This window comes from Podarcis liolepis (assembly GCF_965112155.1).
Source record: "Podarcis liolepis genome assembly, chromosome: 5".
Lineage (NCBI taxonomy): Eukaryota > Metazoa > Chordata > Lepidosauria > Squamata > Lacertidae > Podarcis > Podarcis liolepis.
The window spans coordinates 73,016,536-73,029,950 of record NC_139556.1 but is presented as its reverse complement, the minus strand read 5'-3'; the positions used below and the strand labels follow the sequence as shown (position 1 = coordinate 73,029,950).

At 41.3% G+C, this 13,415-nt stretch overlaps 1 protein-coding gene across 10 annotated transcripts in view; it reads right to left on the bottom strand.

Moving 5' to 3' along the window:
- Positions 1-13,415, bottom strand: part of ACSL3 (acyl-CoA synthetase long chain family member 3) — a 60,002-nt gene that overhangs the window by 29,913 nt on the left and 16,674 nt on the right. For 2 of the 10 annotated variants that reach the window (XM_083506417.1, XM_083506413.1), the window contains exons 2-5: positions 13,032-13,071; positions 10,819-10,917; positions 7,857-7,933; positions 5,859-6,282 (exon numbers count right to left, since the gene is read on the bottom strand). In XM_083506417.1, the coding sequence (XP_083362543.1) occupies positions 5,859-6,233 (375 nt within the window). In that variant the 5' untranslated portion in view covers positions 6,234-6,282; positions 7,857-7,933; positions 10,819-10,917; positions 13,032-13,071. Of the gene's footprint in view, positions 1-5,858; positions 6,283-7,856; positions 7,934-10,748; positions 10,918-13,031; positions 13,077-13,415 lie in introns of all 10 variants that reach the window. The other 8 variants (XM_083506416.1, XM_083506418.1, XM_083506421.1 and 5 more) reach the window with 5 other exon arrangements.

Sequence of the window (13,415 nt, the reverse complement as noted above, 5' to 3'; positions counted from 1 at the left end):
TATATATATATATATATATATATATGCTTTCGTAGATTTTCACGGGTACAGGAATGCAGGTTTTGGTGTCTTCGGGTGTCTTCCCGTGTAAGAGTTGGGGTGTCTAGGCGACGTTTCGACGAGGTCTCACTCGTCATCTTCAGGCTGGTGCTTTCGGCTTCTTGTTACTGGAACAGAGCAGGGTCTCAGTGTTTGAGTTCCTATAAATACTGTTGAGGGGGTGTGGTGTATAGCCTCCAACGTTCTGGACAGAGAGGAAGTTCCCAGGTTAGTGTGCCTTTTCTTCTTTTGTTCTTTAATTACTTGAGGGATATCTTGAGTGATTTCTTGAGTGATATTCTGAGTACCACTTAGGTGGGTCATTAGGTGTGGATTAGTTGCTAAAGCTTCCGTGTCTTGACCTCTTGAGCTTGTGAAGAGTTTTTCTGAGAAGATGGCTGTACTGCACTTAGTTGTGCTCTGGCTTGGCTTCGTGTATAGGGGCGAGCTGTGGTTTTGTGCCCTGTGCCAGCCAGATCTGTGTAGGGATTGCAGGGGGGTGCAGCATCCGGAGGTGCCACTATGGTTTGGCTACTGGATGGTGTCTGTAATTTATCTGTGGAGAGGGTCTGGGTTTGGGTCTGGTGTGGTTGATTGGTGATGGCGTTCTGTGTGCCTCTGGTTCTGGAGTCGGTTTTTGTGGGGAGGGCTAATTTCCAGATGTCTGGCAGGCGGGACGTGTCGTCACGCTTGTTCATGTTGTGAGGGTGTTTCTCTATCTCGATGGCTTCCATGATTATTCTCTTGTGGTGATGTTCCATGTTAAAGAGCAATTTGGAATCTGCAAAATTAATTTCGTGTCCTGTTTCTTTCATGTGTTGGAAAAGAGAGGAAGTTTTTTCTTCTTTTTTGACGGCATTCTTGTGTTCTGCGATACGTGCATTTATTCGTCTGTTTGTTTGTCCAATGTACGTGGCTGGGCAGACTTTGCAGGGTATTTCATAGACCCCTTGGTTTTCCAACTGGATTTTATCTTTGGGGTTTCTGAGGATATTGGCTATTTTTTGGTTGGTGCAAAAGGCTGTTTTGATATTGTGTTTATGGAGGATTTTGCTAATTTTATCTGTAGTGCCCTTGATATAAGGAAGGAGGGCCATGCCATTGTTTTCTTCTGTGTCTTGGTTTTTGGGGGGTGTTTCTTTTTGGATTAGCTTCGTAACCCTGTTTTGCTGGTATCCATTGGCGATTAACACATTTGAGAGATTCTGTAACTCAGTTGTCCAGAACCAAACGCCTGGCTGACAAAGACCACTTGACAACTGAGTCAACTCCCAACTCTTACACGGGAAGACACCCGAAGACACCAAAACCTGCATTCCTGTACCCGTGAAAATCTACGAAAGCATATATATATATATATATATACACACACACACACACACACACACACACACAGTGGTGCCTCGCAAGACGAAATTAATCCGTTCCGCGAGTCTCTTTGTCTTGCGGTTTTTTCGTCTTGCGAAGCACGGCTATTAGCGGCTATTAACGGCTTAGCAGCTTATTGGCTATTAACGGCTTAGCGGCTTAGCGGAAAAAGGAAACAAACTCGCAAGAACTCGCAAGACGTTTCGTCTTGCGAAGCAAGCCCATAGGGAAATTCGTCTTGCGGAACGACTCAAAAAACGGAAAACTCTTTCGTCTAGCGAGTTTTTCGTCTTGCGAGGCATTCGTCTTGCGGGGCACCACTGTATATATATTGCAGCAGTTTACAACATAAAACCAGATGATAAAATTATAGAAAGTTAAAAACTAGTTTAAAACAAATAGAAATTAAAAACATGCATCAATTGACCATGGGGGGTGTACTCTTAACTACATGCATAGTTCTGGAGGAACAGAAAAGTTTTCAGCATGTTTCTAAAAGTCAGAACAGATGAATTGGAGGCTATTATTCTTAGTTGTATTTTACAGCTTGGTTTTTGTTTGTTTTTGGTTATTGTATTTATATTTCTGAACTGCCCTGAGAAACCTGGTGATGACGGGGCATGATATAAATCTACACTAGATCTTAGCTAAATGGCTGAAAGCAGTAACAAAAATTATCCAATGACTTATCTGCATGCATATTTAAATCTGTTTTTAACATCACACCACGCTCGCCATTTCAGTAGTCTAGCACGTTCAATAAAAGCCAATATGGCTTTTAAAATACTTTATGTGAACTGTACCAAATGCAGTCTGACAACTCCTTTTTCCCTACTTTAGCCACCATATTAACACTGACATGGAGCTGGGAGAATGAGGCTTACTGAAGGAGTAAGTGTTCCAGTTATGTGACTCACTTCTCTGCAGGAGGTTGGGCAGGAGCAACTTGGAAGGTTCTATGGGTTCTCCCCACCCCAAAAAGTGGCACACACAATTGTGGAGAGGAGGTGAGCTCTGTGGAGTTCACGGTTTCCCCCCCCCCCCCCTTGACATTATCCAAGCTGCTTTAGAGTATAAGGGGCAAAGAACTTAACTCTCACTTCTCTTTCTTCTCACTTCCCAGGTCCAGTTGGGGGGGGGGGGTCAAACAGAAGCTCAGAAAGGAAGACAGCCCCTCATAAAGCTTTGCCAGACACATTATTATAAAAAGTGGGGAAACTAAGATGACCATTCTGCTAGAGGAAGGTCACGTGGGCTAAAGTGTTCTGGAAAAGCTTGACCTGGGCTGCACTTCAGGGCCAAAGAACTACAATGCTCCCACAACTCAAAAGTGGTCCACCAGTGGATAAACTCAACATTTTAATCAGATCATTCTTCCCTGCCCCCCCTCTTTCCCTTAAAAAGAAAAATAAGAGGAGAATAAGCAGTTCCATCCATTTGGCATTTTGCAACTGCCAAGTAGTTTAATAACTTGCATAATAGAATGGCCTAAAGCTCCCTCATACTGAACATTCATTCCACTAATTATGCTTAGAAAATAAACTTACTAAGTAGCTAAAATGTTAATCTATGCTCAAAAGCCGTTTGCAGGCAGTAACAACTTGTTTTCTGTAACTTTTCAAGCCAACCAGGATGAGGGTCATGCACATTTATGAATCACAAGCCCTCGCAGCTCATGAATAGCAAGTTTTAGCTGGACTCACTCGGAAGCCAGTATTTGTGGCTGCCCGCAATTATCACCAATCCATCCCCTGCCTCAAGACCTCTGGCAGGAAGAGAGAATGCAAGCAAGGAGTGGCGTACTTTTTTCCTCATCTTACATTCAAGGGTATATAATAAACCAAGAGCACACAGCCCGTGCTTCCTATTAAAATCCTCCATATGCAACAAGAAGAAACTTAAGAGTATAAAAAATAGGTAAGAGAGCAGTGGTACAAAGGCAATATGACTAATTTGTTCACTGGATGAGCTCCCTGCACTCCTGCTGAATGTGGGAAGGAGGGTCTTAACTCAGCAGTAGCGGACATGGAGAGAGTCCTAGGTTATTCCCCAGTCTCTCTGTATGGGGATGGTAAAAGACCCCTGAAGATGGACTGGCCAGGCATTAACACAATTTCCTTTGTTTTTAGAAAATGGTAGGAAAGTCAAAAGCTGGCTCAGGGTATAACGTTTGGTCTGTTTTATTGATTAATAGTTATAACAATTTTAATAAAGAGTAGCGATTGTGGAACTAATGAGCGCTCCTACCTGTTCTCAATTCTAATAATGCTACCCTATGGGCATAATTTAAGCTATGTTTAGCACCATATCCCAGTTACGTGATTCTCCAGAAACAGAAGACTTTAAATGGACGGTTAGACATGACTGCTGAGACAGAAAATAAAGACAGCTATTGAACAGATTTGTAAGAACCTGTACCTCCATGCTAGGAAGGGATTAATCACCCAGACTTTAAAATCACAAGAGCACTCCTCCCTTTTACAGCGTCGTTGTTCACATTACCTGCACAGGTAATGGCCATTTTGCTGTGCAGCTAAGCCATTTTTTGGCTTTGTGTTGTCATCTGAACCCAGTCTCCTAGTTTAGCTCTCCAGACAAACCACAAAATGTGAATCTTGGGGCAACCTTTTGTCACAGCTCTTGGCATGTCTGGAAAGAGCTAACCCACAAGCCCATGTCTGAATGGCACATTAAGCCAAACCATGGTCTGGTTCAGTACAGCGACAAAACAACCAGGGAAGAGCAAAACTGTCCCATTCTTTTCTGTGGCAGTTTGCTTGTTTGCACTAAGCCAAGCTATGTCCTGGGTTTACGTATGCACTGGGCCTGTAGAAATGAAAAATCATGGGAGACGAGAGAGGCAGGTGTAGCTAGGCGTCTGTCAGGGCGGGCCCTGAGAGCCTATTTTATTGAATATTGCAAGCATTGCCCCAGGTGGGCCTGTGGTTGATTGGTTGATACATACACACAGAAACTTGTAATTGGTTAACATAAGTACTAAGGCGGGAATTACATCTGAAAGGTGGGGATTACATGTGATCATTTATCATTGATGCTGAGAATCGGAGCCAGAACTAGACAGGCATGAAGCCTCCTAATTGAATTGTAACTAGGGATTAATTGGCACAAACAATATAACAATCAGGTTCTGTAGATATGGTCAGCTAGGCAGGGAAACAATGTAACAATCAAGTTCTGTGGATGTGGTCAGCTAGGCGTGAAGAGCAGGTTCGTAACAGTGTGTGCAAAGGCAGGGAAAAACCTATGAGCAAGACTTCTTAAAAAGCAAGAAAAAAGAGGAGCAAAACTTCCCCAAAATGGAGCAGTTTTATGCAGAAAGAGACTAACAGTTATGTGCAGAAAGAAGACTTCCCTTTAGGGCCAATACTTTCGAAGCACTGGAACTAAATGGAGAATGTTGAGTTTAACTCCTGCACATAGAAGTGTCTACCAACACCAAAATGCCCACTAGAGCACACCGATTCTTTCCTTCACCAAAATGAGCCAAGAGAAAAAAGTCAAAGGACTTGGAGTTGGGGGGTGTTGGTCTGTCAAATACAAGTATTTTCTCTGCAGTGTATGGAGAACTTGGGCAAACAGATCTTTGCGTTCAGGACAGTCATCAAAGAGGGAGGAGCAGATGCCATCAGTAACCTGGCAATGGGATTTCTGGGTTCATGAAAACAAAGTAAAAACCCACTTAAACCATGCATCAGTGATTCTCTACTATTATAAGCAAGTCTGAAGTCTCCAGCCATTTCCCACAGTGCTATTTCACACAAACTATTGTGCGGCCTGTGGGGGCCCTCCAAGATTCCAGGCGATTGCTGCCCCGGGCAGCCTTTCCTTCTTGTCCCCTCCACCATTTAAGCCTCAGAACTTCTCCCAACAAGGGTCCAAGTCAACAAAGTTTGAAAAACTAGAGCAACAGTAGATGACCATCAGCCATAAAAATGTACCCACCTCCGTGAATTTGATTACTAAACTGGAAGTTTGAGATGGCACTATCCCAACCAAAGGTAGCAAACATACAAATTATCCATCAAGACCCAGGAGAAGATTTGTGAGAACTCATCTGTAGCCAACTGTTCTGAAAAGATCCACACAGTAGACATGCTTCCCTCTGTCAAATCAATCTTACCAAGGAGCACTATTATATTTAAATTTGACGCAAAAACATACACTAGCCTGCTTTCCATACCATGACTGCATATGCACTGTCTATACTCCTTCCTTACAACATAAAAGATTTTACACTAGGAGTGGGGAACCTGTGCCCTCTCCTGATGTTGGCAGACTCCCAAAGGCCACCAGTGCCAGCCAGCATGGCGAATAGGCAGGGATGATGGGATATGTAGTTCAGCAATATGTGGAGGGTTACAGGTTCCTCACCTCTGCTTCACATTCCATTTTAAAAGGGATGTTTTTAAAAAGACGGAAACATAGCATACCTTTTTAAAAACCTTTCCAGATGGCTGGATTTCATCTTCCTCCTTCAAGACTTCCCGTGTTCCCAGGAGTTTTCTGTCCTTAAATTTACTCCTAGCATACTTGAAAGCTTTGTCGAGTGTATCACAACCAGGGTATAATACAGATGCTAAGCAATGCAAACTGTTAACAGATCTGTATGCACTGCCTGGCCTGCAACTCACAGGTTTAGCTTTAATTTGCTTTGACTTGGCTATGACATGTCTTGCTCCAGAAAATAAATACCATGGAATAAAAGTTATAACTGTGTAAAGCAAGATTACAAAGTTTATAAAAAAAAGAAGCAATGGATTGATATCATGCTTTAGCTTCATAGAGTCCATTTTTGAAGATTTCATGCTCTCCTGTGTAGCTGACAAAGTATATCACAAAAAGATCAATGAAGTCCTAAAACAGAAAAGAAGGGGGAAACTATCATCACACATTGACCGCATTGACTTAGGTTTCATAATTAAAACTCATATTCCATTTATGGAACTATAATCAAGTTAAAAAGGCCAAGCAAAAGTGGAGAGGTTAAATGTTTGAGAACATCTTTCATGTATGAGTCCCCCATGTTTGATTCACAGCACCTCCAGTTAAAGCAGGGGTCTGCAACCCGCGGCTCCAGAGCCGCATGTGGCTCTTTTACACCTTTGCCGCGGCTCCGGGGCGGATACTAGCGACGGGAGGAGGCGCATTGTGTGCCCCGACACTCCCCACTGTGGCGGGCACTGTACTGACTGTGATGTCGCATGGGGGCGGTGCGTGCGTTAGTCACACACCATCCCGACGTCACCTTCCTGGTTTTGCAGCTCCCAGTTCTTTTTTCTTCGGAAACGGGTCCAAGTCAAGTGGCTCTTTTTGTCTTAAAGGTTGCGGACCCCTGAGTTAAAGGGTTCCTGAGGTAGGAAACTGAGAAAGACATTTACCTACCCCTCCTCTCTACACAGGTCCCTCTTCCACTTCCTTGTTTTCTTTAACCAAATTTTTCACGACGAACTCATAAAATCACAGAATTGTGGGGCTAATTGTCAAATGAAGGTTAGCACTTTCCTCCAAGGGTTCCTGGTTCATCTAATCAAAGTTCAAAACAGCAGCCCAACTGACAAATGATGCTTAGCACTTTGCCTCCAAGCTATGGCTGACAAACCTATTTCAAACCGTAGTTGAAAGGCAAACTGCTGCCAAGTGGTTGATCATGATAAAATGATGAGGTAAACTGGGAAGCGTAGAAGGAAAGAAGCATTTCAGGCACAAGGAGTCTGCATCACATTCTCGAACCTCCAAACCATGATTTGGAGAATGTGTTTGGGACATCTGAATTGAGCCCATACAGTGGTACCTCGGTTTAAGGACAGTCCGGTTTAAGAACAATCTGGTTTACAAACTTCGCAAAACCAGAAATAGTGTCTTGGCTTGAGAACTTTACTTCGGTCAATGAACGGTGGAAGGGCACGGGTGGTGGGAGGCCTCATTAGGGAAAGCATGCCTCGGTTTAAGAATGGTTTTGGTTTAAGAACGGACTTCTGGAATGAATTAAGTTCATAAACCGAGGTACCACTGTATAAAGATACCTGTGAACAATGTCTAGACCTTATAAAGTCAAATATATGTTGTTCAAAAGAATAGTACAAAATTCTCAGTATACTTAGAAGAGTCATTCTTAAAATATACTCAAAAATAAATTGCAAAAAACCCCAAACTTTTTTTTTCAAAAAACACAGGAAACCCGAAATTTTCTACTGAATCTGCCACTGGTCCGCATAGCTCACAATTTCCTACCAAACTGACTAGCTGCAGTCCTCCTATCCAGTACTTACGGCAAATTATAGACATTCATTAAAGCTAAATTAAGCAAGGAAAATGAATGACACAGTGTTTACAATTACCCTTTTTTTAAAAAAATAAGGAATGTTTTTTGAACATTGAGAAATGGCACAACATCATAAAATGTCATCTTACTTGTTCACCTTACTTACCAAGCCATATTGCTATGTGGCCTTTAAATATATGTTTAATTCACTGGCAGAACTTGCATTAACACCTTCTGTTGTGCCTGTAAGAAAGCAAGAGAAATGGTATGCTTTTAGCTCACAAACCAAAGTTCAGATAATGATAGAAGGGCATGCTCTCGCCACAAATTATCATACTACATTCATAGTACTTCAAATAAATTTTACTACAAGCTATAATAAGCTATCTGAAAAACGATGGGATAAAAATATATTACAAAATATTTTACATGCAATTACATTTCACAATTATTAACCAAGGCTACCACAACATTCAGCAAACCCAACCCAGCCAACCTTTCTGCATGTGTTCTGGAGTAAGCAAGTTACAGACAAGCCTGGCTAATGCTATTAAGATTGTGGTCAAAATCTACAAACTAGGGGATATGCAAACTTTTACACAGAACTCTTCAACAAACAGTCATGCTATCGATAAAATTGAATTGAAGCACTTAACATTGCACAATGTGCACCAAAAGACCTCAATAATATAGGAGTCATAACCATAAAAGAAAATAGCAGCTAAATGTGCTAATATCAATATTTAAATATATGCTAAAAGGCCCGGGAGAACAGGAAAATCCCTGCCTGGTACCAGCATAATATTAGAGAGAATTCTGCCAACCAGTTTCAGACAGCAATTAACATCCATGAATTTAACAGTTTTGTGGCACTTTACTTTTAAAAACTAACGAATTTATGAAGTTGATTAAAGATTCCTTTCTTCATGTAAAGAGAAAGCAGTGCCAGTAGCCCCAATTTCTGTCCTGAAATATGCAGCGCAAAGCAGAAGGCTTGATGGCAATCTCTGTATACTTCTAGTAAACAATTCAAGTAAGAATTTGGGCAGGGAGATTGTACCTGTGGGCTTGGTCATAAAAGGCCCACAGGCCCACTGGACAAAAAGATCAGCTGTGTCTTCCCCATTGTTCAGTTCCTCTACTAATCAACAGAGAACCAACTTGTTGTAGTGCAGGTCTTAATTTCTAAAGCCTCTCTTTCCTGCAGTCTCTCTGCGATAGTGTGGGCATCTAGGTTGAATAAAAATACTGGCTTTGTTCTAGTGCCACAACCTTGGTCTTTCCTCTTCACTGGAAATGGTCTGAAGGACTGATGGGTGCTCCGAGTCCTGCAGGAACTGCCCCCTTTGTGCTGGCCTACTTTCACCTGGCCTATGCTGACTGACTCCAGCTACAAGAGGTGGTGCTGTGGCAGTGGCGGCAGCCAGAGACCAGTTTATCCTGTGACCCCTGAAATACTTCCTACTATGGATGCCTAGAAGCTAGCAGGGACGAATATTGTGTTTGTTTGTTTTGTTGGGGTCAAGATTTGTGGGTTGGTTTTTTTGCTGTTATTGGTAGTATAATAGTTGCTGTTATGGGTATTACTCAACTAAGTTTTAGTCAGAGTAGACTCACTGAAATTAACAAACTTAACTTAATCATCTTCATTAATTCCTATGGTTCCACTATGAGTAAAACTTAGCTGAATACCACCCTATTTTTTTTAATATAAAGGTAAAGGGACCCCTGACCATTAGGTCCAGTCGTGGCCGACTCTGGGGTTGCAGCGCTCACCTCGCTTTAGTGGCCGAGGGAGCCAGCGTACAGTTTCCGGGTCATGTGGCCAGCATGACTAAGCCGCTTCTGGCGAACCAGAGCAGCGCACGGAAACACCGTTTACCTTCCCGCCGGAGCGGTACCTATTTATCTACTTGCACTTTGACGTGTTTTCGAACTGCTAGGTTGGCAGGAGCAGGGACCGAGCAACGGGAGCACACCGTGTCGCAGGGATTTGAACTGCTGACCTTCTGATCTGCAAGTCCTAGGCTCTGTGGTTTAACCCACAGCGCCACCCGTGTCCCCCCCCCCCTTTTTAAATATAGTTAGACCTTATTTTGAATTATGTGCAAGTTTAATTTTACTGTAAGCTTAATGAGATGTTTTCATTAATTCATGATAAGGCTTAACAATAATGATAAAAATAGGGTGATTTTACAAAAATATAACAAGATTTAAGTAATTAAGTAACAGCCACTGTGGTGCAGTGGTTAAAGTACTGCACTAGGACCTGGGAGTCCAGGATTCAAATCCCTACCTAGCCCTGAAACCCATTGGGTGACCTTTGGCCAGTTACTATCTCTTAACCTGACCTATCCCACAAGGATGACGTGGGGATAAAATAGAGAGAGAGAAGCAAGTATATCATATTGAGCTCTTGGGGGCGGAGGTGGGATACAAACAGCATTTTTCCCCTGGGAATTTGATTTCCCTGAAATTGCTACTTGTGAGTTTCCAGAAAGTATGCCACATGGTCTATATTCTCCATCTCGAAGAAAGAACACAAATCATGGCAAGCTTTTTAGGTTTTAATAACAAAGAACAGGTTTCAAAGGCCCACTCTTCAGCACGGTTAAAATTAAATTATATTTAAAAAAATACTATTTAAGTTATTCTTCAAGAGCACCTGCTAACAAGTAGTCCCGGTCAACTCTGAAATACAAGGGGGTAGGGAGAAGGCAGGTTGATTCCCCACTTCACCCTTTCTAAACTGCACCCTGGTACTACAAGGAGCAAGGTGGCTTATATAGTCTTTATTTGCTTTATTTTGCCCACAATCTCTTTGGTGACATACTATATTATGGATGCAGCTTTAAATATTTTTTTGCCAGGTTCCACTCAAGCATTAAAGCCTGTTTCAAAGAAAATGTGTTTTAGGATTTATTCAAAATCAGTCTGTCCAGAATTCTGGGAAATGCACTGACTGATCCCATTATACAATTATTATACAATAATTACTTTCAGAGGTACGGTTCTTAAATGGGAAAGTGGGGGGAAATCCAGATAAAAATGTGTTTACCAGCTTATCTGATAATCCTGTGACGAACAATTAAACTAGAATAAAGCACAAAGTGTCAAGACAAAGAAACCTTAAATGACTTCTCATTGTTGTGGTTGGTACCGATGGGACAGCAGTTTCTAGGCGCTTCAGTCTCAGCTGAGTATTTCACCCACAACGTTGCAGAAATCTAAAGACAAAAATGTGAAACTAAATTAAAGCAACTATAAAAAACTAATTGCTGCCCTTTCACCTAAATAGCTGCAAGATCCAACCTGCAAATTTTCCAAGTTGCACTACATTAATTAGATACAGACAAAATACAATTACTGCCATGGTACCCCATAGTCCATTGCATTCCGTTCTATTTATTTCCTGGATTTGTATCCCACCAACACAGCATTCAGGGAGGCTCACAACCCAAAAAAACTAAAACCTAACATCCAAGACTAAGCAATTATACATCATATTGATTCCAAGTCACAGGCCAATTTATCCAACTATGAGATGTGCACCATCCACTCAAATCTGGATTCTGTTGGTTACTAGCCCATGTCTAACAGATCATGCACATCTACCACCACGTGTGGTATTCCATTTTTGGTATGTCACAGGGAACAATTGCTTTTTGATAATTTGCCAGTACTCTAAAATTTGAGTCCTGCTCACAGCAGTGGATGCAGACACCAGGTGACTACAGTTAGGAACTGGCACAGAAAACATCTTCAGGAGCTTCTCTTGCGGACAACACAAAAGCCCACTATCTCACAAAGAGGAATTAAGTCACAACAGCCTGTATCCTCCAAATAGCAGAAATGTGTACTTTGCAAACAATAATAAAATTTCAAACATGCAAGAACAACATGCTGAAAGACTGGGCTAGAAGAATTACTGATGGGCTTAACAAAACAATTCTCTCTTCAACTTTTGCACATATGTCCTAAGGAAGGCCAAGGCCATCTGCCCCCAAGATCATAAGGCGAGAATCCAAAAGAATTCATAAATGCTTAAAACTACAAGAACTTCTAGTGTACAGTTTTCATTTTTGCCTTGACAATTGCCTAACCTTGATTAGCTTTATTCTTTTTTTAACAATAGCATTCAACTCAGTTCGCAACAGTCAAATCTAATATAGAATAATGAGGTTTTTCTAGATAACTCAGTCATTAGAGCATATGGCTCTAAATCTCAGGGTTGTGGGTTTAAGCCCCACACTGAGAAAAAAATTACTGTACTGCAGGGGGTTGGAATAGATGACCCTTGGGGTCCCTTCCAACTCTATGGTTCTATGATAATATGAGATAATATGAGAGTGAAGTCCTAGAGCACAGTTTCTCAAACTGCAATCCATGAATTCCATTCAGATAGCCTAAGGAAAAGTTATGGAATGTTCGATAAGATCTGAACTTGGTTGCTTTTTTTCTGAGAACAGTGCATGAGGCACAGTCAAATTATCAAAAAGATTAACAAATTATCAAAAAGATTAACAAGGACCCATGATTATCAGAATTATTATTATTATCAATTTAATTTATACACAATTTAAGGATGCACAAAATGATTAAATATCTAAAAACAGATGCAGAATGTGACAATGATTCTGGTGTTGAAGGGGCAATAATATTACACTTCATATTTAATCCGGAAACAAAACCTGATATTTTTTCTGGCTTGATATCACCATACTCACTACATACTTTTATTTGGTTGCAATAGCCTGCATATGTTATCATCAGATGCACTTCCGCTAGCGTACATGGTTGGGTATTTTGTGGCTGTTTGTCAACTGTGCGTTTAAGGGTTTCACTTGGTAGAGTTAAACATGAAAGGGAAACAATGTGTAAGCCCATACAGTACATGATGTGATTTTATAGCTGTTAATGAAAAGGAAACTCCCACTTAAAACACAATCCTACTCACAGTTGCTCCCCTGCACCTTTTACAGGGCAGAAGTATAATGCAGAGCAGAAGTATAAATGCATGAGGTATCAGCTAAACCCAGTGCGGTGTAATGGTTAGTGATGGACTAAGACTTGGGAGACCGTCCAGTTCAAAACCCTACTTGGTCATAAAGTCCATTGAGTGGCCTTGGGCCAGTCACCATCACTCATCCTCATAACAACTCTGTGAGGGAGGTTAGGCTAACATGAGGAGAGGGAGAATTATCTATCCACCTTGAGTTCCTTGGAGGAAAGGTGGACTATTAATGTAATAAATAAATAAATAACAACAAATGCACCTTGCTATTAATTTTACAAATATATCATAAAGTTGTTTGCACATTATACAGTTTAATTTTACTACCTGCTGAACTTTCTGTGCACTGCTCAGTTGCATTTCAGGGCTATACTGCAAACAAAGAAAAATATGTCACAAAATTACTTTGCTGTAACATATATCAGGCTCCACAGTGAACCAGCAAACCATTTGCTTCTGCCCCAGTTTGGGTGGCGACAATACAGAAAAATAATGGATTGAAAACACCCAGATACAAAATTTAAGCTACTAATCTATTTTATATGTACTTCACATACAATCCTGTGTCTACTAAGTGTACTAAGTGTGATGGGAGTTAAATTGGTCTTACGTTCTGGTGCGTGATTGCAACCTTAGCTTGCAATCCTATGCATATTTACTAGGAGCCTGGGTCAGTGTACATAGGACTGCAGTTAAGTCTTCAGCTACTTC